The sequence below is a fragment of the Leuresthes tenuis genome, unplaced genomic scaffold, assembly GCF_036924035.1.
Source record: "Leuresthes tenuis unplaced genomic scaffold, fLeuTen1.0.hap1 SCAF_7, whole genome shotgun sequence".
Classification (NCBI taxonomy): domain Eukaryota; kingdom Metazoa; phylum Chordata; class Actinopteri; order Atheriniformes; family Atherinopsidae; genus Leuresthes; species Leuresthes tenuis.
Window position 1 is genome coordinate 35,714,896 of NW_027325361.1, and position 26,770 is coordinate 35,741,665.

The 26,770-nt window shown below is 40.3% G+C and overlaps 2 protein-coding genes across 2 annotated transcripts in view; both read right to left on the reverse strand.

The window, feature by feature from the left end:
- Positions 1-2,866, reverse strand: part of phb2b (prohibitin 2b) — a 33,065-nt gene extending 30,199 nt beyond the window's left edge. The window contains exons 1-2 of the mRNA XM_072390234.1: positions 2,760-2,866; positions 1,404-1,536 (exon numbers count right to left, since the gene is read on the reverse strand). Coding sequence (XP_072246335.1) covers positions 1,404-1,536; positions 2,760-2,780 — 154 coding nt within the window. The 5' untranslated portion in view covers positions 2,781-2,866. The remainder of the gene's footprint in view (positions 1-1,403; positions 1,537-2,759) is intronic.
- Positions 2,867-5,875: 3,009 nt separating this feature from the next.
- Positions 5,876-21,212, reverse strand: pde6d (phosphodiesterase 6D, cGMP-specific, rod, delta). Its single transcript, XM_072390235.1, has 5 exons — positions 20,942-21,212; positions 15,053-15,141; positions 13,939-14,064; positions 10,203-10,308; positions 5,876-7,695 (listed from the first exon to the last, which is right to left on the reverse strand). The coding sequence occupies exons 1-5, from the start codon at positions 20,989-20,991 to the stop codon at positions 7,614-7,616; spliced, it is 453 nt and encodes a 150-aa protein (XP_072246336.1). The 5' UTR covers positions 20,992-21,212; the 3' UTR covers positions 5,876-7,613.
- Between the last annotated feature and the right edge of the window lie 5,558 nt (positions 21,213-26,770).

Here is a 26,770-nt window from a genome sequence, read left to right on the forward strand (position 1 = left end):
ATGGGTGTGACAACCTCTGGTTTGCTGCAGACTTGTGAGAGCTCCCGGGGCACTTGGCCAGGGGCACTGGGGTATGCGCTGGCCCACTATGCTTGGTTGTCTGGGGCACCTGGCCCTCTCAGGTATTGGGTGGTGCCTCTGCCGGGGGATTTGGGGGCGCTCGGGCTCTTGGGGCCAGCCCACAGCCTATGTCTGGGTGGCGGGGGCATGGCGGGGTCGGTGGGGTGTTGCACTTGGTTCCCGGGGGGCCTCTTCCCTATGCTTATGGGGGCTCTGTCTGGGGGCTTCCTCTGCAGTGTTCTGGGTGGATGTGTGGTTGTCCCTGCGGTGGGCTTCCTGGGTTCTGTGCTCTGTGGGGGCTGCTGGTGGCCTGGGTCTTGTGGCCCTCTCTGTCTGCTTCTGATTGCTGAGGGGCTGTGGATTGTGGCCCTGTACGCTTATACACTCATAACTAAGCATGATTATCATGTGGGACCTGAGCCATGGGTGTTGCATGTTCACGCACACACACACACACGGTAGCCCAGTAGCATGCTCGCTAAGCAGTTGTTGTGTTGTCCTGTGGTTTGAGGTCATCTATGTCCACAGTTGTGTTGTATGTGATTGCTTCTACTTGTGCTTTTTTTTTTGTTTGTTTGTGTGTTTTTTTGTTTGTTTTTTCTCTTCTAGTCTGCTTTCAGGTGCTCCTGGTGGCTCTAAGGCTGGATTCCCCACAGAGGCTGTGGATTGTCTTCCATTTTGTTTTTACAGGTGTAGCAGCTGGTTGTCTAGTTTTTCATTGTTTTCTGTTATGGTTTCTTTTCTATACCCTTTCTTTTTCTTTTCTCTTCCTCTCTCCCTGTCCGGTTCAGCACTATTACATCTTAAATATTGTAACAAAAATAAAGAACTAAGCAGTTTATGGGCATCAAGAGGCGCTGTACCGTATTCAGATTACAATTCTGCTGCTATAATGCTGGACAGGACAAGGGGAAAAAAAGAAAAAAAAAGGAACCCCCCCCCTTTGCAGACATGCTTCATTTGAGTTATGTACCTATCATACCACCCCATTTGCACCAGAGAGTTATGCCATCTTTTGCAAACAAAAATCATAAGTCCTAGCTGGCAGCTGGACATTGTCTTGGCAGTGTTCTACTGCTGGATGCACGCAACATGATGAGTTACTGCAGGAAGCAGAAACACTGTTTCTGACATCAGCTTGGTGTCTCAGGATCTTAAAATGTCCTATTGGCATAAATGAATTACCCAAACCAAAGAATTTTCGTTCCAGTTCTCAAATTTGACATATTGGCTGCTATATGTGTAAAATGTACATTTTCTTCTTTACTCTGTACTAGTCTCAAAATCTCACTGACTGGGTTCTAACAGAAAGCGTAGCATAAATGTATTGATAATGTGTTTACCTGTGTAGGTGGCTTCTTTAATGCCATATGCCAAAGCTCCAGCTCCAAGTAGTAGTTTCAGTCCTAGTCCTGCCCCTTTGCCACCAGATGAAGACATCCGACCCGTCAGATCCCTCAGGTGCTGGATGAAGCGCTGCAGTTTTTGTTTGTGTGAGTGTTGTAATGAGAGTGAGATTATGAGAGAAAGATCACTGTCATGCTCTTTGAGGAAAGAGTGACTTTAGAGTAATCTAAACTAAAAGGCAATTCATTTACACATCTATATGGTGATAGAACTTAGTTGTGACAGTTAAGGCATTTATCAATCAAAAACAGAGAAAATAAAGCTGGTTAGTTCTTCTCCAGTGGAATTCCTCTACTTTCTTCTGTTTTACATCAACATTATCGATAGAATATTTTCAGATTTTGGTCAGCAGTCGGACAGCACAGATCACTGAACACGTTTTCTACTTGTGATGAGATGGGACTTTATTTTCCACCATGTTTCAGGGTTTCCATCAATGTTCTCTGACAAACATTGATACTACACCTTAAAAAGTTGATGGATCTAGCAAAATTTGGGAAGACCTGAACAATTTCTCACATGCTTTAGGTGTTTTTGATGTGTGATGATCCATGTTTCATCTCATATCTGGCCCAGACCAAGAGTTTTGGTTGAGTCATTTTCCTTCACAGTTTTTCATAAATAATTTTACCGACAACTTGAGCAGAAATTATGTACAGACTGTAGAATCTGCCTCTCCGGTTGTTGTGCGCGCTCCCGACACCAGGGGAACAGATTATTTAAGGGGAACAGGTTTTCGCACAAGAACGGCTTACGCGCGCTTCAACGAATGGAGATTTCTCGGCAGGCATGCACTTCTCGGCATAACACTGGGCCCTTCCTCTCAATCCACGGGGCTTACCTCGCTTATTACATACGAGTTTCTGTTTTCTAACTGTTGATGTGGTCTGTTGGCTCTGGTGGTAAAAGTCTAGTTCTCCTTTAACTTGGCATTGAACAAATAAGTGAATAAAAGTCTCAGCTCGTTCTCCAGCTTGCACAGCAAACTGGGTGACTTGCATGAGTGCAGCAGGTTATAACATATGTCATGGCGGACAGGTGAACCGCCATACAGCTGCTGGTTGCCCGTCTTCTCCTCTGCTCACTGTGCCTCGCTAACAACTACTGAGGTTTACCAGATTGATGTGGGCTATTAGCAAAGTATCTCAGTCAACTAATGCATTATGCTAACGTCGGCGATATCTGTTAGCTGTTTAACAGCGTTACCACAGCTACCACAGCTTGATTACGAGAATGACGTGTAAGCCTCATGTCACACAATTCTGTAAATAATTCCAGTTAAAAATACTTACATTAGGCTCCTTGCCCGTCATTTTGCTGCTTCGGAAAATTCAAGGTCGACAGACTCACAGTCTCACTCCTCGTGTACCGCAAAGCCTGCTGGGACATGTAGTTCATGTTCTCATGTCTTTCGGGTAGACCTCGCACTGTTTTTGAACATTACTGCCTCCGATTGGTGTAGAAATGTCATTGCTACTTCTCCCCATAGATATATAATGTCTATGCTTCTCCCCCCAGACATTGTCATGCATAGATCTACAGTTTTGATGGAGTCTTTCTTTGTTTTTGAGGCAGTGCTAGTTTTAACCATGATTAAACTTCTCTCCCTGACATGGCCGCAGGATTAAGGGCTTTGCGAGGTTTCCCCAGGTTCAGGTATATCGCTTCTTACCGGATTGCTCTGATATTTTCCCGGTCAGCATGTCCGACCTCAGGTTTAGTCAACAGGTCTGAGCAATAGAAGTGACGACTCTTGGTACGACGTTATGATCATCAAATCCGCTTTATCTGGTATATTTAGAGGAAACAACAGTGGCTACTTTATAAAAGAGATAATCTCTAGATTCCATATCAACATCAAAATTTGACTGTCACAACTCATGTCTTATAAATTAATTTGAGGGATGAATTTCTGAGAGGGACTATTTAGACACATCTTGGTTGAGTCAAACAGACTTGTTTACAGCAGCTACTCAATTTTACAGTCATGATGTCAGACAAGAAATCATTTCATACCTAACTCCTATGGGGTTTGTTATTGAGGGTGATAAGCCTGAGTTAAAGACATGCAAAACTAAACCAAACATTTTTGAGATATTGTTTTAAGATATTGTAAGACCAACAAACTCCATCCATCCATCCATTTTCTATACCCGCTTAATCCATCGGTCGGGTTGCAGGGGGGCTGGAGCCTATCCCAGCGGTCATCGGGCGAGAGGTGGGGTATACCCTGGACAGATTGCCAGTCCATCACAGGGCCACACAGAGACACACGAGACAAACAACCACACTCACACTCACTCCTGAGGATAATTTTAGAGACACCAATTAACCTAACATGCATGTTTTTGGATGGTGGGAGGAAGCCGGAGTACCCAGAGAGAACCCACGCATACACGGGGAGAACATGCAAACTCCACACAGAAAGGCCCCGGCTGGGAGTTGAACCTGGAATGCTCTTGCTGTGAGGCGACGGTTCTAACCTACAAACTCATTTAACAAAATTATGTAAAAGTTTACAAACCATTGGTGCGTTTAATGTTCAAACAGCCCGCAGAAACAGGCCTCTCTCAGGAGGACTTCAGCAGCTCCTGAGAGGTAAGCATTCTGAGACTCTGCACTATGGCAACACCACTGATTTTACTGCAGACAAGTTACCCAGCTTACATCTAGGATACAGAGCCTGTGTGGGGAACCCCCTCTGACCAACCAGATGTACTGGCTAGATCAACTTCATAGTTGTTGAGGTCATGTTTATAAGGAAATGGTGAGGTTCAGTGTCTTGTTGAAGGGACACTTCAACAGATGGACACAGGAGGATCAAATCACAGACCCTTTGGTTGAAAGATGACCACTCTTTGTAGTTCATATTCTTTTCTACTTTATCTGTTTTAGCAGAACTTCTGCAGCTGTAGTGGTGGAGTGGTCATCCTTTTATGTTTTTATTTGACTTACTTCATTGTGAAAAGCTCCCTCACTTTACCTTATCACTTTACTGCCTCAAAACTTTGCACATTACTGCAGTGGAGCGGTATAAATTAGAAATTGATAGGTAATAATGTGAAACCACAACATCAATGAAAACTACATTCATGATGTTTACTTGGCTGAACTACAAATCACATATCAAATCTGAATCAATGTTTCATGATCACTGCTAAATGATCCTTCCCTCCTGATTTAAACAAACAGCTCCATTTACAAGTTGAAAAATCTAATGAATAAATAATAATAAGCTAACCCATGACTGGATACTGAAGTGAATCAGTAAACATCTGCTTTTGTGAAGCATTGAATCACTTGAGCCAATTGTTTTGAAAATGGGTTCATTACTCGAAGCTTCAGTTACAGTGACCTCTCCTGGCGAAGTGCCAGGCTGCAGTCAAATTAGGCAGGCTCGTTGGTGGACAGTAAATAGCCTACATACATACATACGCACCAGCACACACAAACACACACACAATGATTATTATGTTCTATTGACAAATAAATATCAATGAGAGGATTGTGTATTGTGTTATTGAGGAGATTGCTGGGAAAATCTAGGTTAAGGTGGTAAACTTATGACATAGGTGTGTTTGTGTAACTTATTGCAGAGGGTGATTATGTAGGATGGGGGACACTCAAAGATTTTTGTTCAGATACATTATTTTTTCAACAGTTTTTGGATTGAGTCGGTTTCTTTTTTTGCTCACAATTTCTCCACATTTTGAAAATATCGGTTCACAGGGAACCGATGAGGCAGGTGTGCATAAAAATTGTTTTGCCAGTTTAAAGAGGTGAGGGTAGACATTTTGATGGTTCTGCCAGTATGCCAGTGGGTCTTCTTATTGTTGTATATGTAACTTTACTTTTCCTACGGTACTTATTACATTATTATACAGCCAGTACACCAGGAGCGATCAGACTGAAGTGTTCCCACATGTCATAACGACCTCTCTTCCTGGCTGGCTCCTTAATTATCCAAAATGCAATACTGACAAATCAACAGCAATAGCAACAACAACGCTCCTACTACAACAACCCACAAATAGTGCATTGTTTAATGCAGTTACTGCTTCGGACGTCATATGTCACATGGTTTTTTTCACACCAAAGCAAGCTTAGAAGCAGTGCTTCTATGGAATTGTAGTTCATGGTTTGAAGTACGTATAGAAGCTTCAGTGTCACGCTGCCATCACTACATATTGGCATTCAAGATACTAAACAAACCAATACAACTAATATGAAAACTAACTGCAGAGGTGGGGTAGCAGCCCTTTGTGTGTTCCAGATGTCACACTTTCAAAATCAAGTTTAGCTTTTGCTGCAATAAAATGTGGTTTTGCCACTGTTGATGATTTTCTGGGGTCAGAACATATATAACTTCCTAATAAGGCAACAAAATAACAAGTGCACACACATCATGTTATTACAACATTTTATGACTTTAATCCACAACTCCCATCATATTAAAACACAAACTCTATTTTACACTGTTAGCAGCTAAAAAAACAAATGACATAAACACAGTGAAGTGGATGGGAAGTCAAAATCTAGTCAGAATGTACAGAGCAAAGCTGCGTTCAGGACCTTTAACAGCCATAACCATCTGAAATGGAGAAAATTTACATTTGGTGTATCACAGAGAATGATGCATGTTTTCATCTACACCTGATGACTCAGTTTAACATTTGAAGAACGCTAGCCAATGATAGCCATGTAACAAAGCATTAATCAATGTAATAAAACCTCATTTTATTTGCTGGTGAATGTCCTACCAACTCATTTTCAGATGCACCATCATGATCACAGTATGCAGGTTGTCATTTCAAAAAGTTATTCCATTAATGTCAGGGCTTGTGTGGTTGACAGGAATGGAAACCGACTCTTGGCTCTCTATTACACTACATTTCAAACCACTGTTCTATATTAATTCTTGTGATCAGAAAGCAGGAAAGGTTTGGTTGGTAGAACATCTGTTTGCACATAGTTCTCATTTTAGCATTGACTTATCTAAAAAGTCTTGAGTAAGGGCTTGGTCACTGCAATGTGTGTCCTACTTCAGAGGTTGCTTGGAAATGTGCGTCCTTTAGAGGACTGCAGATACTTCAGCGGTTCCAGTACTTAGCCTCACAGAGACCACCGTTAACAGGGTTTTCAGTGAAGGGTTTGAGGAACATAAATCTGTGTCTGGACAACTAGAACACCTTATTTTACCACTAGAAACTATAATGGATTTGGGAAAATGGTGCGGCCGGAAAAGTGCACAGGTTGTGTTGATTATGTCACTTGAATGTCTCGAAGAAACCCATTGAAAAGCAACGGTCTTATTTGCAAATGATGATTCAGTCAGAAAATTGGTACTTAACTGAAGGAAACATCTGGAATGGGACACAAATATAAGAAAAAGTCACTTAGTTATCTAGTTTTATATCAGATCATGTATAGTGTATAGTATTATAATGTGTTTTGATATTCCATATGAGATTTGCTGAACACAATTCTTTTTTTGTTCTACCTCCAGTACCAGTCTAAGGTTTGGACACACCTGCACATTCTCATTCTAAATTAATGGCAAGTGCATTCAAACTTTTGACTGGCACTTTACAAAGACAATAAAAACTCCTTTATTATAATAAAGATATTTTTATGGTTTAACTTCCCTCAACACTCCCAACCCCTCTTTAAATGGGTGACAACTGAAGAGCAGGGTCTCAGAAAGAAACAAGATCCAATCACATAAGGCTAAAAGTCAGATGTTCTGTTCCTGAGTAAATACAATCCTAGGCAGGATTCAACAATGGGAAGAATTTCAAATTCATATGTTGATTTGAGATCAGTGGCAATGATATTACAGCAGAATAGTCTGGAGGAAAATATGCAGAAAGATGATCCTGGACCAGGGGAAACAACAGAATTGTCCCACCTTCTCACTCCGCTTCCCCCCAAGGTTTAGAGGATGTTTTCAAGTCAACACAAATCACGTGACCAACCAAAACACAAGGCTCATTTCACTGACTGTGGCCCCACAGAAGGGTTTATCTCAAACATGCTGATCCCATATCATCAATAAGCTGCAAAAATAAGCTAACCTTGATAGTTTGTAGATCTTGGCAGGATGTCAGCATTTTTGGAAGGTAGAGTCAGAGGTCAGAGGTCAGGGATCAGACGTAGAAAAGCCGTACCCTGGAAGTACTTACATGAAGGTCATTATCGTAGAACTTGGTCTCTATGATCACATTGCCACTGCAATACAAAGACACATGGTAAATGGTAAATGGACTGTACTTGTATAGCGCAATTCTAGTCAATCTTGTGTAGTAATTGTGATTGTGCTTTCACACTACATGTCACATTCACCCATAAACTCACACACACAAATACATTTTTTTGTTCTAATCATTCACACACTGATGAACGCATCGGTTGACAATGTGGGGTTCAGTCCTCAGTGTCTTGCCCAAAGACGCTTGGACATGTGGCCCAGAGAATCGTGACATCTCTGACTATTTATTCATTACCTGCAAAAAACATACTGTCTGCTCAAAACATGAGATAAAGATGAAACATTGACCTTGTACAGCTATGACCACAATGCTTTTCCCAAATTTTTTTGGGAAACTGACAAACTGCTTGGCCGGGGGGGCCAACAAGTCTGTCCGATGGAGGACCGCTGCTTCCGTCCTGGACATATTCCGGGCAGGGCTGGTTTCGGCGACCCCCGCGCTCTAGGGAATCTGGGACTTTGCCAAAGAACACCAATTAAAGTCTCTGGTGGACATATTCGGAGCGGACTCGACCGTGGTATCGGTCGCGCTCCAGGAGACTTTCACCTCTCTTTTTGCCTCCCCAGTTTCTGCTCCTGTGGCCTTGCACCAGCATTCCGCTGACGCCGCCACGACCCCGACTGTGGTTCCAGCCACGACCCCGACTGTTACTACCAAGACCAAGAATAATTTGACCAAGCCTGTGACTACCACTACCAAGAATGTTTTGACCATGACCAAGCCCGTGACTACCAACACCAAGAATGTTTTGACCATGACCAAGCCCGTGACTACCAACACCAAGAATGTTTTGACCATGACCAAGCCCGTGACTACCAACACCAAGAATGTTTTGACCATGACCAAGCCCGTGACTACCAACACCAAGAATGTTTTGACCAAGACCAAGCCTGTTACCACGACCAAGACCAAGCCTGGCCCACCGATGATCCAGCCTGCTCCGGCGGTCAGAGTCCCTCCCTCCCACCCCGATTTGGGAACGTCTGGGAGACGTTCCTTGAGGGGGGACCTGTGGGCGTCGCCAGGGGTGGGCTGGATAGGCGCATCTTCATCCTCGCCTTCGCCTATGGATGCCCAGGTGGGCGCATTTCCACCACTGCCTTTGCCAGTGGGAACTCGGGCGGATCCACCGCTGCCTTCGCTGGTGGGAGCCCGTGGCTGGCCCGTTCTGCCCTCGCCTCTCCTCGCAGCCCTGAAGGGGCGTCCGGGTCACCAGAGATCTGGTCCCCCGCCAGACGGGACCTAGCACTAGGCCCTTCAGAGCTCCTCCCTCCCACCCTATGTGGATGTCTGGTAGCCATCCTTGGGGGGGGGGACGACGACACATACCTGTCACGATTTATGCTTTGATTCATGTCTTGTCTCAACATTTCCCATTTTATTTTGAAATATTAACTTCCCTCTCGTTTTAAGGTACCTTGCCCTTCCTCCTGTGTCAAGTGTCTTGTCTTCCCTGATTGCCAAAGGGTTTCCACCTGTTCCCCTTGGCTCATCTTGTGCTCAAATAGTCTGCGTCTCCCTTGTCTTGAGCATGTGTGTTGTTTTCTGTCATGAACCTCACTCTAGCGTCCTTGATCCACAATTTCCACAGCCATAGATTCCTTGAGCCTGCAGTCAAGCGATCCTCTTGCAGAGCGTATCCTTTGTTTTGTAAGATTATTGCATAGCTTTAGTTTCAACAATGGTAAGTTCTATAGCCTGTTTCGGTTCCTCCGTTTTTTGGAGTGATTTTGTATTTCAGTGAACCTGTTGTGCCTCCGTTAAAGGAGTGCTTTAAGTTAATAGTTAAAGTTTCATAGTGCCTCGGTTTATTGAGAGCGTTTTTTGTTTAAGTCCGCCTCATTTGGACAGCGTTGAGAGTTTATTTTGTTATCTTTAATAGCCCTTTGTTTTCCTCGAGTGGAGAGGTTTTGGTTTGATAACTTTCATAGCTGCACTCGCCTGACCATAGTTATTGAGGAGAGTGATCAGAATTTTCACCGCCCCTTTGTTGGCTCTGCCTGGAGCTCCTCAACCTGTTGTTTATATTAACAAACATTCTTGACTTTGAATCGACCCTGCATCTATGTCCTGAGGCCCTGACAAAAGTTCCAAGTACCAATAGATCAGAGTTGCTATTTGTAACATTGTAAAAATTTGTTCAAACCTCCATGTTCTTTCCCATTAATATTCAATCTTAATAATATATGTGACAGTGATTAATGCATAAACTAAGATTAAACAGGGTGTTTAAGGTTATAAAATAAAGTGTAAAACAACACGTACATAGACATGCATTGCTGCACTTGGCATATTAAATGGGGCTCATGGGGCAATTAAAGAAAAACGGCACCTGAATATGAATATAATTATATATTATAATGATATAATTATCATTATAATATATTAATGATAATTAATATATATATATATTATAATAATGAATATAAGGCAAATGTAAGGTTACAGAAGTTTGTGTGGACTCACGTTAAAACATTGGCTGGCATCATCTGGGACTCAGGAGCTGCTTCTATCAGAGACTGCCATGTGTTGGTGGAGTTTGGGATGACAAATCCAAACTCAAAGAACCATTCTGCACAGAGAGACACAGGGAAAAAGCTCAGCACTGCCTTACTAACATGCAACAGTGTGTTAATCCATTGTAACACTTGAAACAGTGCCTCACAACCTTTTATCAGGTCTACTGGAAACCAGCAACATAAACATGTTGTGATGATGTGGTTCCCTGTGGGGTCCCAAGGGGCCACCTGTTACCATAACTCTTACCAGCAAGGCCCCTGGGACAGAAACATGAAAATAAAAAAAAACAACAATGTGGGACACAGCCATCTGTTGAAGAAACTGGAGATGACAGTTCTAATTTCTAATAACTCTGCACGACAGGTAAATAAAAAGACGGCTGTGTGGTGACTGGTCAAAATAGGTGCTTTTTAACAGGTTTACAATGTCTGGTTTATTTTGCACAGATTTTAATTCCACAGTAAACTCTGAATATGTTGGAGCAGGACATTAACTTCTTCTTATTGTTGTTGTTATCAGTATTATTATTATCATCATACTATTTTTATGTTCATAACATGGAAAGCAGCAAAGGATGGTACAGGCTATTCCAGTCCCGTGAAAAGGATGCTTATTATGACTAAGGAGTAAAAATGATGGAATATCCACTCTTGGAGACTGTTGATTTAGCTTTTTTATTTTGTAAAAAATTAACACTGATAGGACAGAAAATTAATTCTTTTAACAGCTGGATATTTTAGCCTTGTAAAACAAACCTCAACAATTGACTAAAAATGTTTTTAGATCAAGAAGAGGAAAAAAATATGGAATCACCTTCTAATTTGAATTTCTAACATAATGCCTGCACAGGCCTAAAAATGCTAATGCATGTTCACATAAGGGGGAGTTCTTGGAGATCTTAGGGAACCTGATTGACAGGAAACATGGTCCCAACAAGAGAGCTGTCAGGGGAAACAATAGAAAGGATTCCAAAACTCTTTCAATATAATAATTCAACTCAGAGTGTAGCAAAAGATGTTGGTTGTTTCCAGTCAGCTGTGTCTAATTTTTGAAGCGAGTACAAACAAAACGGGAAGGTTGTAAAAGGAAAACATACAGGTCTGAAAATAGAAAATGTTCAACATAAGAAATTATAAAACAAATGAATGATTTTTAATTTTTTTTTATTAAAAGCATTTTATTATCTTTGTAAAGCCAGAATGTTCAGCAGTTACCTTTGTTTTATTTTGTTTGTCATATTTGTGTTTCATTTATCATTTTCCTAAATTAAACTGCTGAATAAACATCCTCAAAAAGTCCATAATTTTTCCATAAACATAACTATTTTTCAATGGTATATGAGTAAATATTCAAGGTTTCAACTTTCAGGAGCTCATTTGATGGTTTTAACCATCTAAAGTTTCAGTGTGTAACATTCTTGGAGATCTGCTGGCAGAAACACAATATGATATTCATAAATACGTTTTCTATTGAATTGAGTGAAAATGTGAAAGTTTGTGTTTTCATTACCCTTCAACAAACAATTTATACCTACACTCAGTGGGTCGCCTTCTTCAACCTCTTCAATGTTGCATTCCCATGTTACTACGGTGGTACGACAATGTGTTTCTCTCAGAGCCATGTTAGGTTGGCAATAGTTGGGGATACTCACTTGGTTGTAATTTGTAACTAATCTGTTATACATCTAAACTTTGTTTTTGCTATGAAATTATTTACATGAATTTGTTTGTGTAATGTGAAATAAAAACATTAAGTTGAACTTATGCAAAGAGGAGGGACAGGTGAAGTAAAGATTTTTTTTTTTTAAGCCGAGAACAAGTTTTCATATTTCTATCAATGCGGAAGAGATTCCCAACAATTAACAGATTTACAAACTTAGCATGATCTTTTCTTCACACAGCTCAGCATTCTTAAAAAGCATCCAACTGTGTATTATTATTGTGGCAGGAGAACTAATGTGATAAGAAGTGCTTAAAAATCCCTTGTAAGCAAGCAGAGTCGCAACAGGAAAGTACTGTTGGAATATGTGCAAAATCTGTTGACAGTACAAACCCAAATTCAAAAGAATCAGGACACTGGATCATTTAAAGAAAAACTGAATTCAGGGATCTGCAATTCTCATAAACCGATATTTTATTCACAGTAGAACATAGAAAAATAACAAATGTTGAAAGTGAGACAAAATATCAGCTCATCTGGAATTTGATGGCAGCAACAAGGGCAATAAAAGGCTGGAAAAGTAAGTGATACTAAAAAGAAAAAGCTGGAATAACTTGATACTAATGAGGTAATTTGCAACAGATCAGTAACATGATTGGATTTTAAAAAAAAGAACCTCAGAGAGGTAGAGTCTCTCAGAAGTAAAGAGGGCCAGATCTTGACAATCTGACAAAAACTCCAGAAAAAACTTTGAATATTCCATCATTTACAGAACATGGTATCATCAAAAGATTCATAGACATCCAATACTGATTATCAGCATTCACACACAGATATCTCCAGATAATGTCTGGGGCCCTCAGGCAGCACTGAAATAAAAACAGACATGATTCTGACATGGAAATCCTTGCATGGGCTCAGGAACACTCCCAGAAATCATTGTCTGTGAATACAGTTTCATCCACAAAAACAGGTTAAAGCAAATGAGAAGCCACATCTGAACATGATCCAGAAACTTCTCTGGACCAAAGCTCGTTTAAAATGGACCAAGGCAAAGTGGAAAACTGTCCTGTGGTCAGAGGAATCAGAATCTGAAATTCTTTTTGGAAATTATAAACAAAAGCCTCCAAGGTATACACAGATTTTAGAGCAACACATGCTCCCATTCAGACAACGTCTTTTTCAGGAAAAGGCTTGCATATTTCAGTAAGACAATGTTTGCCCACATACTGCATCTATTCCAACAGTATGGCTTTGCAGTAGCAGAGTCAACATTTGACTGAGAACATTTAAAATATAACAAAGAAGACCCAGGACAGCTGAGCAGATAGACTCCTTTATCAGACAAGAATAGGACAACATTCCTCTCCCAAAGGTCCAGTAGCTGGTCTCCTCAGTTTCCAGATGTTTACAGACTGTTGTTAAAAGAAGAGGGAATGCTACACAGTGGGAAACATGGACCTATCCCAACTCTTTAGAGATGCGTTATTGCCATCAAATTCAAGATTAACTGATATTTGTCATGAAATAATTAAATGTCTCACTTTCAACATTTGTTATGTTTTCTATATTCTATTGTGAATAAAATGTTGGTTTATGATATTTACAGATCACCACATTATGTTTTATTTACATTTTAAACAGAATCACAACTGAACAGAATTTCGGCTATGCATTTTTTTACCAAGCCCTAACGGTAGTATGCATATTGCAAATAAAGTCACAGAATGTCTGACATGCTGTGGAGGCCTTTCCTTTATTCCACTGACATTGGCCTTCCAGATGCCAGATGCTATAAGAAGGTATGAGACCTAAAGGGAAAATAGAATACAAATAAATTCGAGATGCCCGGTAGTTTTTTTTCTATTTAAAAAAAAACAAAAACTAATGTATGTAATTGTAATTGTTCCTGCCAGCAGTAGATATGAGCAACATCAGCCATGTATGTGTGAACAGACCCTATATTCAAGTTCCTGTCCATGTAAGCAGCTCTGACTTTTTTGTGAGTGCTTTAACTAATTACCTTCTAGACACTGTCCTTTAAAGAAAACTTTCTGCTCCAACCTGAACTTCTCCAGTTTCTCAGAGGAAGAAAAGTTCAGTTCCCTGGACACTGCTTTACACTTGAGAATCTTCTTTGGGACACGAGCTGAGGAAACAAAAACAGGTCATAATTAACCGATTCAAGACTTGTAACTCCTAATAATCCTGATAAACACACTGATCAGTGTTGTTAGGTTCAGTTTTTCCTCGAAGCTTTGGTATATTGGTGTTTCTGAACTTAAAAAAAAGACTTGATGGATAAAGGAGATGCTCCCATTGTGCTGAGATCATCACAGTGTGTGTTCACATAACTGGTTATTTTTGTTAAATATGATAAATATCAATGCATCATTTTACAAATTATTCACATTAATGACACTTTTTAATAATCCCAGATATAACTATCTTTTTTGCTTTATGAGATACATACCTGGATTTGTCATAATTATCAAAAAGCTTCATTATAAAGCCAACAGGCAAACATAGAACAAAAGAACATACAATATTCAGTTGATTCACTTTATCTTTACCATGCCAATTTACAAAAGTAATTTCAGGGAATTTCACAGTGAAAACCAACAGGTTCAAAATTTGGTTCAAATACAGTATATTCATACAAACCACCACCACTAACTGTGAAATGAAACTGAGAACAAGAACTTAAAATAAGAATTACAATCTAATACTGTTTGTATGACTATGCATCATATTAATCTGTAAACATTTTCACCTGAAAACTAACCATATTATGTTTGATTTGGGCAAATTATTTCCGTTGTTGTTTGAAAGAGAAATTTAAGCCAGACTGCACAAAGACATCCAGCACAAGGATTTACAAAGCCTCAGAACTTCATTAACTTGTTATGCCCCGTTTAACTAAAGATATTAAGCTGACTTCTCCAGACTTGTCATTTCAAAGTTTGAATCCAGTAACAATTAAAAATGAATACGTTTAAAAAGGATCTTGGTAATAACACTGTTGTAATGAGTTAAACAGTTCAACTGTGTTTTTAAATAAATCAAATATACAGACAAGAAATACTTCAAAACTTCTAAAAGTTTAGTTTAATTCTAAGTTTGGTAAGTGAATGTACCTTCGTGTTCTACTCCTGGCACAGAGAGGTCCTCTGTTCCCTGCCACAGTACCTTTCCCGTCTCTGCATCCCGAAGATTCATCCAGTTTCTACCAACAAAACGTTAAGTCACAATAACTGAGGGGATAAAAAATATCTTGGAAGAACGTCCCTTACAGACTTCTGCCTTGAGCTAAATCTACTCTTACTGACTGCACTGTGTGTAACTGTCAGAGTAAGTAACCGGGGATACTTCCTTTTTGACTGGAATGAATCTTAAACATCAAATGTTCCCAGTTTTTCTATTTCTCAATTGCTGACCTTTTAAGAAAACTGAGCCACATAATGTTATCCGTTATGCAGGACATTCTATTACTCGTCAACCAATGCGATTTCAGATATTTCTTATTATGTCATCAGATATCATATAATGCAACCAAATATTCTGCTATACGAAGATGACAAAAAGTATGTTTGAGGAACTAAAATGAGCATGTTCTTGGAAAGCATTGCAACATAACTCTTTTCAATCAAAGCAACAATTATAGAGCTGAAACAACACAGGTAGCCATGCACCTGAGCCTGAACCTGAGTGGAGCTCTGTTTGCACATAAGGATGTCAGGAGGTGCCCTTCGCACCAGGTGCTGCTGACAGATGATTGACTTTAACTGTATCATCAGATCCCCTACAACTGCACGCCTTGGACACACTGAGAAGAGAAGAGCACATCTATTAACTGATGACCACGTGGTGGTCAGTTGGATCTGATGGACAATACCAGACAAAAAACAAAAAGAAATAAATAAAATAAATGAAAGTGTGCTAGTTTAACTGCTTTAACCGTCATTGTCTATATTTGTGTTGTTATGTTTAGTTGTGAACTTTTGGTTCCGCTAGAAAATGTACAGTATCACTGGACATTTTCTTTTGTCCAGTGATACTGTAAATTCTGTTTGGTTTCAGTCGCTATCTGTCCTATTCCCATGTTCTATAATCCAGTCAGGTTAGATACGACACCAGTTTCTCTGCACCTTCGTAAGCTTTAGTTTGTAGAACTTTCTTTCAGGCCCATCCTGTTAAGCTTTTTAATTCATGTTCTTGTTTTATTTCAGCTTTCAGTTACAGACTGCCATACTAAAGAATTTGGTTTGTCATAACCTCTCCCCGTCTATATCAAACCCAGTGTCATCCATTCATTGCCAGATCCTTGTCCTCTCAGCCACCTGTCCCCACTCAGGTTCTTGCCTCGTTTGTCACAGAGATTTATCTGTTTTGGGGTTTTTTTTGGCTGTTTGTGGATATGTTGCCCACAGTGACTTATAAGACGTACTGCAGTTCACAGCAGAATGTTTATTTAATTCTGGCCCCAGTACCTAATTGGGGTTCTCTCCCCACACTGAAAGAGAAAAGTTCAGACAGAAAAGAAGCAATACATGTACTGAAGGTTTTTCCTTATGGGTTCCATCCTCCACATACAATAAAACACGTTGAACTATTTCACAATTCAAACTCAGACGTTGGGGTGGATGTGGGATAATACCAGGCCTGTGCAGTCCTGTTCCTTCTTTTTTGACAGGTTTTGAATATTTAGATTAGAATTTTCAGTTAGACAGCTTTCTGCTTGTATATTTAATCTAAATATGAATAATTCTTCATTAATTGTTTGTAGGTTCAATATTTCAGCAACAATAACATGACCCTGTGAAGATCACATTACTCACTAAGTTTGACAAAATCTCCACCTCATCTTGTGATATCCAGCTGGAAAACAATTAAAATGGTATCGTGTTTTTTCATAAACAGATTGTGAGAAGTATTTGTAATAGATGGCATTCTTAATTTGGAGAAGTAGGGCGGGCCTGTCAGTTGGAGGATGACTGAACAGGGACTGGAGAGAAATTAATTTTGTGCCTATTATAACAACTCAAAGATCAGAAACTTCCAGTGATTTGCAGGAATGCTACATTGTGGACGTTTACACCAGTTCATATTGGCACCGTATTTTCCTTAACCAAATAATGTCTATATTGTACATAGTGCACATCCATCAGTTAGTGACTGTATACTACACATATGTTCTTTAGTTAAAAAAAGTAATGCCAATGTAATTAACAGCCTGAGGCCAAGGTGAACTGGTGTTTTCAGGTTTGATTTGTTCAAAATGATGAAAATTAACTCCTCTTCTCTTTTTTGAGCAGCTGTTAGCTTAGCTCACCTTTCAGTCCCTCTTCCTGATTCTCCAAACTGAGAGCACTCTGACTGCTGTCTACTGCAGATAAGTCACTGACTGCGCATAAGTACCACACACAACTACATTTCAGAAAATCCTAAGATCCCTTGAAGACTCATTAACCCACAGCCCTTTTGCTCTAAAGAATTGCCCACTGAGCATCCTGTCACACCCATAGCCACTCATACATACAGACATATCTGTCTCATGGCTTGCAGAGTGAAGGATTATGGGTATCAAACCAATGTTGACAGCCTTGCATGCAGTTCTTTAAAAAGCCCCTAACTGCACATCCAGTGCAGCTCTGATATTTGTTTTCAAGACATGATCTGGATAGGTGGCATGTGAGAAAGAACATGTATGCAGCATTTGGGAGATTTTCTCCCAACCAACTCCGACATAAAACCTTCAGATTATTATTTGAGACCATGAGTGAGTGTAGTGTAAATATTCCACAAAATGTATTACTCGTGTGCAAGCCAGTCAGAATAAGGATTAATTTATGCTCAACGTTAACTATGCAGATACATACGCAAATTTTTTGCGTATTTTTTTGGTACGTTTTCAGATACCTTGCAGATGCGTAACCAAACGTAGTAAACGGAGCAGTAGCACCAACAATTAAGGGGCAGTGTTGCACAGCGTAGCTCACGTGCAACAAGTAAAAAGAACAAACAAGACAAAAACAGAAATGGTGGAACTCTGTCCACATGTTGTGATGTAAAATAATGTCACTTTCTGAGAAAGTACACAATCATAATCTCGTTCACTGTCGCCATGTTTGTTACTGTCTGAAACTGGCGTCACAACTCAGAAGTGAACTCTCAACTCTGCACTGTCCTCTGGTGGATATACTGCCTAACAGCCATGCCAATATAAAGTACACATGGGAGTATGTGGGCAGTGACAACATGTGAAACATGTACCATTCCACATGTTCATCAACATTATGAATGCATTCAAACACACAGTCTTTATATTAACACAAAAGCAGTCATAAATTAGCCTCATCCACCTTTCTGAATGTGCTGAAAATAATATATTGTAAAAACTATTGCAAATTCATTTAGTATCACCTATGGTCAGTTCCAATCTATGTCTATATAGTTTGCATCGGCATTCAGAAAGCCTTGGGTCAAATCCCACTGACAGTTGGATGTAATACCTCTACCATCCCCCACCTCTTCCTTTGGCCTTCTGGTAAAGTGTGCTGAGTTGAAAGGTTTCTCTAATCCCCTCAAGTGTAACTAAATCTAATCTCCTACATCAAATTCATTATTAGTCAAAGCTTCCACAATAATCTAGGCCACACAGAAACGTTTTTCCCCACTATGTTTATGCACCAATTTGGCTACTTCATCTCTCAATAAAAAAGGAGCCCAAATAGTGGCCAACAGCATTAAAGGGGACATATTTTTGTTTTATTTGGTTGAGAACAAATATTTGGCTGTCTGAAGTCACTACCAACTCGAAATCTAAAAAAAATATAACTCTGCAATTTTGTTTGGGTCATTGTATCTAAAAATGGTGTTACTAACCAGCCAACAGCCGTTATATTCTGTGGTGTTTTATCAACTTAGGCAGTTAACTCCTGATGAGACTGGGTCTAAAAGAGGGACCAGTATCTCCCAGCTCTCCTTGGTCTGACCGCAGTGGTATTTGTAGTAAGTATTCTTCTGTCAGTTTGGTGTGTGGTCTGAACTCTCTGGTTATTCACTTTATGCTCCTTCATGCCAAAATATTGAGCTCTGAGAGTTATTAGGTACAACAGATCTGAAAACAGGTAAACAGGTGGACTCTAGAGTCTGCCTGTTTTTTAGGAGTCACTCCACGTCCTAAAATGATCCACTTGTCAAAGACATTTAAAGACCTCAGACAGCTTATAAAGGAGGGAAGATCATGTTTTCTGTAAGAAAGAGAAAGCATCTCCCTTATGAACTATTCACACCTGAAAATATGTGCTGCTGTTGTTCATTTCACTTGGCTCACCTTCACACAACCCAACAAAAATTCACCTTTACAGAAAATAATTTAAAATCCATTAAATAAACACAAGGCTGAATATGATAATAATAATCATATCTTAAAACATGTTAAAGGATCAAAGTACACAACGTCCCACCCCATCAGTCCAAACAAGCTATTGAACAGAACCTTAGGTTCACTCTGAGGACAATATTGTCTTCAAGCACTCTGATGTGACATAACTTAAAGCTAAATAAGAAAGTTCTGTCTACAAGCAGCACATGCTGTGAAGCAACATCATTTAAAAAGGCCCAGGACCTCAGCTTTGGTACCCCATAGGAAAAGGCTTTCTAACAGTAAGTAACACTGAGAACATATTCTACATAATTTTGGGGCCCAAATATCACAAAGGTTAAATTCTCAGGCTGCATTACTCAAACAAAACCACACTTGTAATTATAAGAGTTACCTACAGATCCTTTTATAATATCTTAGCACCGTCAGAGGCTTTTTGCAGTAAATTGTCTGCTCTGTTGCTGCATTTGACGGGAAGGGGCAGTTCTGTGCAAACTATCAGTCATTTCAAACATTTTTTAAATATTACTTACAGTCAAAACCGACTTTGGAATAAATTTGTGATCAGAACAAAGTCAGAACAAATTTGTCAGAAGGGTTTGTCCTAGTATAATGACAAAACACACTTCTATACCACAAAATACAGTAGGCACTCAGTGTGAAGGTGAGAATAAGTGGAACTTGTCTTATTTGAGGACTCCACCTTAAACTCCAGACTGCCACCTGATCTGCAACCCCTGACTACAATCTCATAGATGTGGAGGTGCAATATATATGTGGATGTTACATGGATGTTCATTGGCCTGTCGCAGTTAAATCATGTAGTAGCAATTATTTGAGATAAGTGTGCAACTAATCATAGTTGCAAAGCAGCTGTGTGAAAACATCTGGTGTAATTAATAAAAATGCCTATTTTCACATGCATTTCCCACACTGAACAGAGCTGACCAACTGACAGATAGTTATGGGCTTTGAATATCATCTTGATGCACACCTGTTCTCCGCTGTGGACATGGCAGGTCCTGTGTGTGTGTGTGTGTTCCCCAAGCAGATTTTTGTATCATCTGTTTGAGTACCACACCTTCATTAAAACGCACAAAAAGAAGATCACTGTGGGGACGGCATGACGCGTTCAAATACACCTTAATCTAACAGCTTCTAAGGCACACAAAGTCATAGACACAACAATCAAAGACGAGTTACACACAGATTTGTGTTTAACTCTAAGCTAACAGTCAGTGACTGACCAACAACAAACGTGAACCAGCTGATTTAGTGGCTTTATCCTGATGGGATCTCACCTCTTTATGACCAAACTCATTCAATGCTTTGCTTAGCAAAATAGACACAAAGGAAGGTAATTGGTTTTAGCCGGTGGTCCTGACTCAAGAGTTTACTACCAAGCTCCTTATAATCTTTGTTTCATAACATTTAATAATATCCAAGTGCAGCTACGCAGCTGGTTCCTGTGACTGGTTAGCCACAGCAGCTAAACCGGACTGTACCAGCCGTCCGAACATGTTCCAACCATATTCCGTTTGCAACATCATGTTATCTTACTCGCTGGTAATGAACATCGTTAGTATCATACAACATATCAGCTTGAACGAAAAACATCAGCAAAAAGCAGAAAGGATACAGTTTAAAGCCTTTTAAAATTTCCTTGGCCCTGTCTTCGTCTGAAGACATTTCAGGAGTTGTTTGTTTTCGTTTTTACCGATGATCCAGAATTTGTTGAAATAACAAAACTACTGTTAACTTTAGCTTAGCTAACTAAGTAACGACGCTGTTAGTTCGTATTCGTCTGGAATAGCGCTGGCGATATGCAGTTAACCCAGTCTAGTTATACTACAGGATAAATCCGATTCCAATAATGCAATCTGCTAAATATACCCGTTAACGAACAGACATCTACCACAGCCACACAATTGCAAGGGTAATTTCTCCAAGCCAATCACAGGAAGAATAAAAAGGTGTGGGCGGGACGAGAATGGATAGAGACGCGTCACCAGTGGCAACGCTACGCACACTTTAGATGTATTAGTGCTGCATTCCCTTAAAATGGGAAGTCAGACTTTCCAGATTTCTATTCGAGGGGCGAGAGGGCGCATTAACACCACAAAAATTCTCGTCTGGTGTAAGGTTTTTCAGCACCGACCGTTGCATTTTAAACCATTTGTGAAACAGGAAAAAGGATTTAAACTGAATATCTCTTTTTTTTCTTGATCTAATCAAAATATTTGACAGATCACCTTCAGGGAACGTTACTCTATCAGTTTGAGTAAAGTTGGGATAACTAAGTGACTGTTGACAAGTCCTCGTTGTTAATAGAAGACTAAAGTAAACCTCGAAGGAGACATTTTTTTCAGTTTTATGTTGGAAGTAGTTCCGACGTACTGCGAAAGCAGCACGAGTATTAGGCCCAAACTCAGGGATGTCCACATCCGTTCCTCGAGGGCCGCTGTCCGGCAGGTTTTAAAAGTTTCCCTGCTTTAACACACCCGAGCCGGAATCCCAGGTTGGCTGGGTAACTATCAGGAAGAGGAGTCATAGCCCTAAAGTCAAGCCAGTTGTTCACTATCAACCTGTCCACAAGAGATATTCCCCCACTCAGCAACACACCCGTTGAGGACAAAACCCTGGTAATTGGCAGCTCCATAGTCAGAAACGTGGCATGAGAGACACCAGCGACCATAGTCAAATGCATTGGGGGCAGAGCGGGCGACGTAGAATAAGGATAAGCGTAAATACAGTTAAATAGTTATTTACGTCGGTGGTAATGACACTCGGTTATGCCAATCGGATGTCACTAAAACGGTCGGACTCCGTAATTTTCTCTGGATCCCTGCCAAATCTGACTAGCGATTACATGTTTAGCTGCATGTCCTCCTGGTTGTCTAGATGGTGTCCAGCAAACAACGTGGGCTACATAGATATTTGCCAATCTTTCTGGAGAAAACCTGGTCTGGTGAGGAGGGTTTCCTTTGGAAGGGGCGGTTCTCATTTCTAGAAATATGGACGAATTTATTAGACATTAGTGATGTGTCGTTCGCGAACGATTCGTTCGATATTAACTAATCTTTTATATGACTCGGGAGTAACGAGTAGTCTCAGTGAGTGATTCGTTCGTTTTTACGCAGTACCCTTCCTCCCCATATGACAGGCGGCTGCTGCATAAACTCAGTCAGCACGACAGGAAACAGAAATGATTAATTAATTTCCATGCAGTACCCTCTCTCGCCACATGGCAGGCGGCAGCTGCATAAGCTCAGTCAGCAGGACAGGAAATAGTTTTGATTCGTTCACGAGTCAACTCCTCGGGTTACGGCTCCTCGCACAGGAAACACTTTTGATTCGTTCACGAGTCAACTCCTCGGGTTATGGCTCCTCGCACAGGAAACAGTTTTGATTCGTTCACGAGTCAACTCCTCGGGTTATGGCTCCTCGCACAGGAAACAGTTTTGATTCGTTCACGAGTCAACTCCTCGGGTTATGGCTCCTCGCACAGGAAACAGTTTTGATTCGTTCACGACTCAACTCCTCGGGTTACGGCTCCTTGCACAGGAAACAGTTTTTATTCGTTCACGAGTCAACTCCTCGGGTTACGGCTCCTGGCACAGGAAACAGTTTTTATTCGTTCACGAGTCAACTCCTCGGGTTACGGCTCCTGGCACAGGAAACAGTTTTGATTCGTTCACGAGTCAACTCCTCGGGTTATGGCTCCTCGCACAGGAAACAGTTTTTATTCGTTCACGAGTCAACTCCTCGGGTTACTGCTCCTTGCACAGGAAACAGTTTTGATTCGTTCACGAGTCAACTCCTCGGGTTACGGCTCCTTGCACAGGAAACAGTTTTGATTCGTTCACGAGTCAACTCCTCGGGTTACGGCTCCTGGCACAGGAAACAGTTTTGATTCGTTCACGAGTCAACTCCTCGGGTTATGGCTCCTCGCACAGGAAACAGTTTTTATTCGTTCACGAGTCAACTCCTCGGGTTATGGCTCCTTGCACAGGAAACAGTTTTTATTCGTTCACGAGTCAACTCCTCGGGTTACGGCTCCTTGCACAGGAAACAGTTTTTATTCGTTCACGAGTCAACTCCTCGGGTTATGGCTCCTCGCACAGGAAACAGTTTTGATTCGTTCACGAGTCAACTCCTCGGGTTATGGCTCCTTTCACAGGAAACAGTTTTTATTCGTTCACGAGTCAACTCCTCGGGTTACGGCTCCTCGCACAGGAAACACTTTTGATTCGTTCACAAGTCAACTGCTGGCGGCTGGCGGCTAAAAACACTGTGAGATCGGGATGTAGCCTGGCAACAGGATGTCAATAAATGATGTGGAAAGGAAGCTCAAAAAAGGTCTTTACAGCACAAAGACAAAGCAAGGCAAGTGTGATATTTGGAGAAGTTTCTCAATTGTCTGTGAATCTCTTTATCAATAGCCTATAAAATGACGTGTTTTCTCCTGCGGGACAGGAGAAGACACAAAATCAATGCATTTCTATTATTGTGTGGGCATAAATTCTCAAAGTTTTGCGGCTGCGGGCGGGAGTGTAACACACACATTGTGGGTGGTAATGGTCAGAAATTCAGCGGGAGCGGGGTGAAGAAAACAGTCCCGCACAGGGCTCTACTGTGGACTGAGAAACGAAGGAGGAAAGAATGTCTGATTTGTGATGTTCATTCATTTGTCATGAAATCATAATTAATTAGTGGTCTTCGGTTCTTATGTATAGTGTTGTTGTGTATATAATGCGTGAAGTGTGTAAATAGATAAATGATAATGTAATAATGTGAATAGATACTTTTGAAAATTATATCAACATATTGATTTTGTGTTATACTCTACCATAAAATAATATACTACTACTACTAATAATAATAATAATAAGACACAATAAATGCACTATGTAACATTTTAGGGAACTTATTGTTACTTTTTTTCTCACTTAATTGTGTTACTAATTGTCAAAATCAATGTGAGTTTTACATTCACTTGTTCTCTACCAGCTGTCACGTGACAGGGCTGAACGGATCGTTCTCGTTCGTTAATTTGTCACGTGACAGCTACTGAGTCAGTGTCGGGCTTTAAACAACAATGGCAGGGAGGATACAGACACAAGTCACCTTATCGTGTATTTGCTTTCCCAGGTTTTCACATGGTTTGAATTGTTTGTGCCATTTTGTGTATTGTATTTTGTTAGCTCAGCTGAAGCAAACTATGTTTCCTTCAGTGTTAAGTGTTTAGAACCGTGGCCATTTTGTGCAACGCCCACAGTAGGACTACAGCGCCACCTGCTGGAAAAATTAACGAAATGATTCGTTCAAAGATTCGTTCAATTTACTGTTCGAGAGTAAATGATCCGATTCAGCCAAAAGACTCAAAGTTCCCAACACTACTGCCACCCCCCAATCAATAAACAAAAGGAGCAAATCTACCTGTGCAAAAAAAAAAAAACTTGAACTGAACAAAAATCAAACTATTAAATGTGATTTGCTGAATATTAGATATCTCCTTTTGTTAGTGAATGATTTGATTTGTGATCATCATATTGATATATTTTGTCTTACAGAAACCTGGCTGCAGCAGGAGGATCATGTTAGCATTAATGAATCAGAATGTCTGAAGGCACAAGCGAGGCTGTTGGCCAAGAGAACCCTCAAGTCATTCAACATCCCTGGCCCTACCTGCAAGAGTTGTTTGAAATTGTTGGAACTAAAGACAACTCCTATCAAATGCACTGCAAACCTTGCGCACTGAAGCGGCATGGGCTTATGGCATTCAAAAACTCACCGTCCAATTTGAAAAAACACATACAGGTAAGCTTTATGTTTTCCTAGTAGTCTATAACAAAGTATACAGTTGCCTGTTTTAGATACATTTGCAATGTTTTCTACTGTATTCAATGGTGTTAGGTAGTTCTATAGCTCGAGTCATTTCCAATGTCAGCTTTCTTAATGTTAGTGGAATTAGAAAAACTGTTGGAACTCAGTGAAAGATTTCTCGATATTTTTTTATTTCTCCTCGATGAATGTATCCTGAAACTTGGTAAGACTTTCACTGTTGAATTGAGTAGTAAATAATAACAATGGAGGAAAAGCATGCATTTGAAAAATCCTTTCTTAATTTTAAGCTTATGAAGTGTGTTAGTCATCGCATCATCATTTACTGTTGCAATTTAAGTATTGTAATCCAATGTCATTTCATAGGCCTTGACTACATAAAATGTCACTTGAAAGACCAAGATGTTGAAAGCCAATCTCAGAACTCCCATTCTTCAGAAGAGGACTTCTTTTCTGCAGTAAAACACACCAGTTGCCAAGGAAACGGCAAAAAGCTGGAGGCATACCTTGGGTGTCCAGGTGATACAGTAGAGGTACTTAATTCTTTCCCACCAGTCTGCAATCTGTCATTGAGACTCCACACAGCACTTCCAGCCTCTGCAGCCTGCGAGAGACTATTCAGTACAGCAGGACTGATCTTCACACCAAAACGGGCTCGTACTGATTCCAAGAACATCTTTTGCGGCTAAACAAAGGGTTCTGGTTGTCGTTTGATGTAATCCATTGTGTGTTCTAAATAAGAATATTTGTACATTTAAATAACTTGGGTGCATATTATCAGGCCAAAACTTGGTTGGTCGTCTTTGATCGCATATCCAGCTATAAAATTAGAGTCAGTATCAGTGCATATGCAGTTTTTCACCCTTTTTACTTTACTTGAATACTTAAAAAGTATTTTTCTAAGCCTTTACTTTTTCACTTCTACGTGAGTGAAAAGCTTGAGTTGATACTTCAACTTTTAATTGAGTAATTCTGAACCCCAGTATCTATACTTCTACATAAGTAAAGGCTGTTGGTACTTTTGACACCTCTGGTTACTGCTGAGTACAGATAAAGTCATTGTAGTGGGTGACTTTAATATTCATGTAGATGTTGAAAATGACAGCCTAAATATTAACTTTAATTCTATATTAGTCTCTATTTAATCTTCTCAAAGTGTTCACAGACCTACTCACTGCCTTAATCATCATACCCTTGATCTTGTGCTGACTTATGGCATTGAGAGTGAACAGTTAACAGTGTTCCCTCATAACTCTGTCTTATCTGACCATTTTTTGATTACTTTCGAGTTTACATAACTTGACTATACAGTTCCTGAGAAGAATTTTACACATAGAAGGTGTATATCAGAGAATGTTGTAACCAGATTAAAAGAGTTAATCCGATCATTAGTTTCTTCACTGCATGTGCAGATATGACCGAGGACGGCAACCTAAATTTTACTCAGCAATACAGCAATACTTGACTCTCTTGTTGACTGCACTATAGTTTCAATACATACAACTCTGGACAATGTTGCCCCTCTGAAAAGGAAGGTAATCAGTCAGAAGAGGTTGGCTCCTTGGTATAATTCACAGCTGCGTGTTTAAAAGCAGACTCCAAGAAAGCTGGAGAGACAGTGGCG

What these genes read in the sequence shown, in the direction of transcription:
- pde6d (XM_072390235.1), bottom strand. Translation starts at nt 20,991, where the DNA reads ATGTCTTCAGACGAAGACAGGGCCAAGGAAATTTTAAAAGGCTTTAAA. An exon ending in ATTTTAAAAGGCTTTAAACT is followed by an intron (nt 15,142 to 20,941) that starts GTATCCTTTCTG and finishes TTTTGTTGGTAG; the next exon opens with AAACTGGATGAATCTTCGGG. An exon ending in TAAAGGACAGTGTCTAGAAG is followed by an intron (nt 10,309 to 13,938) that starts GTAATTAGTTAA and finishes CTCTCTGTGCAG; the next exon opens with AATGGTTCTTTGAGTTTGGA.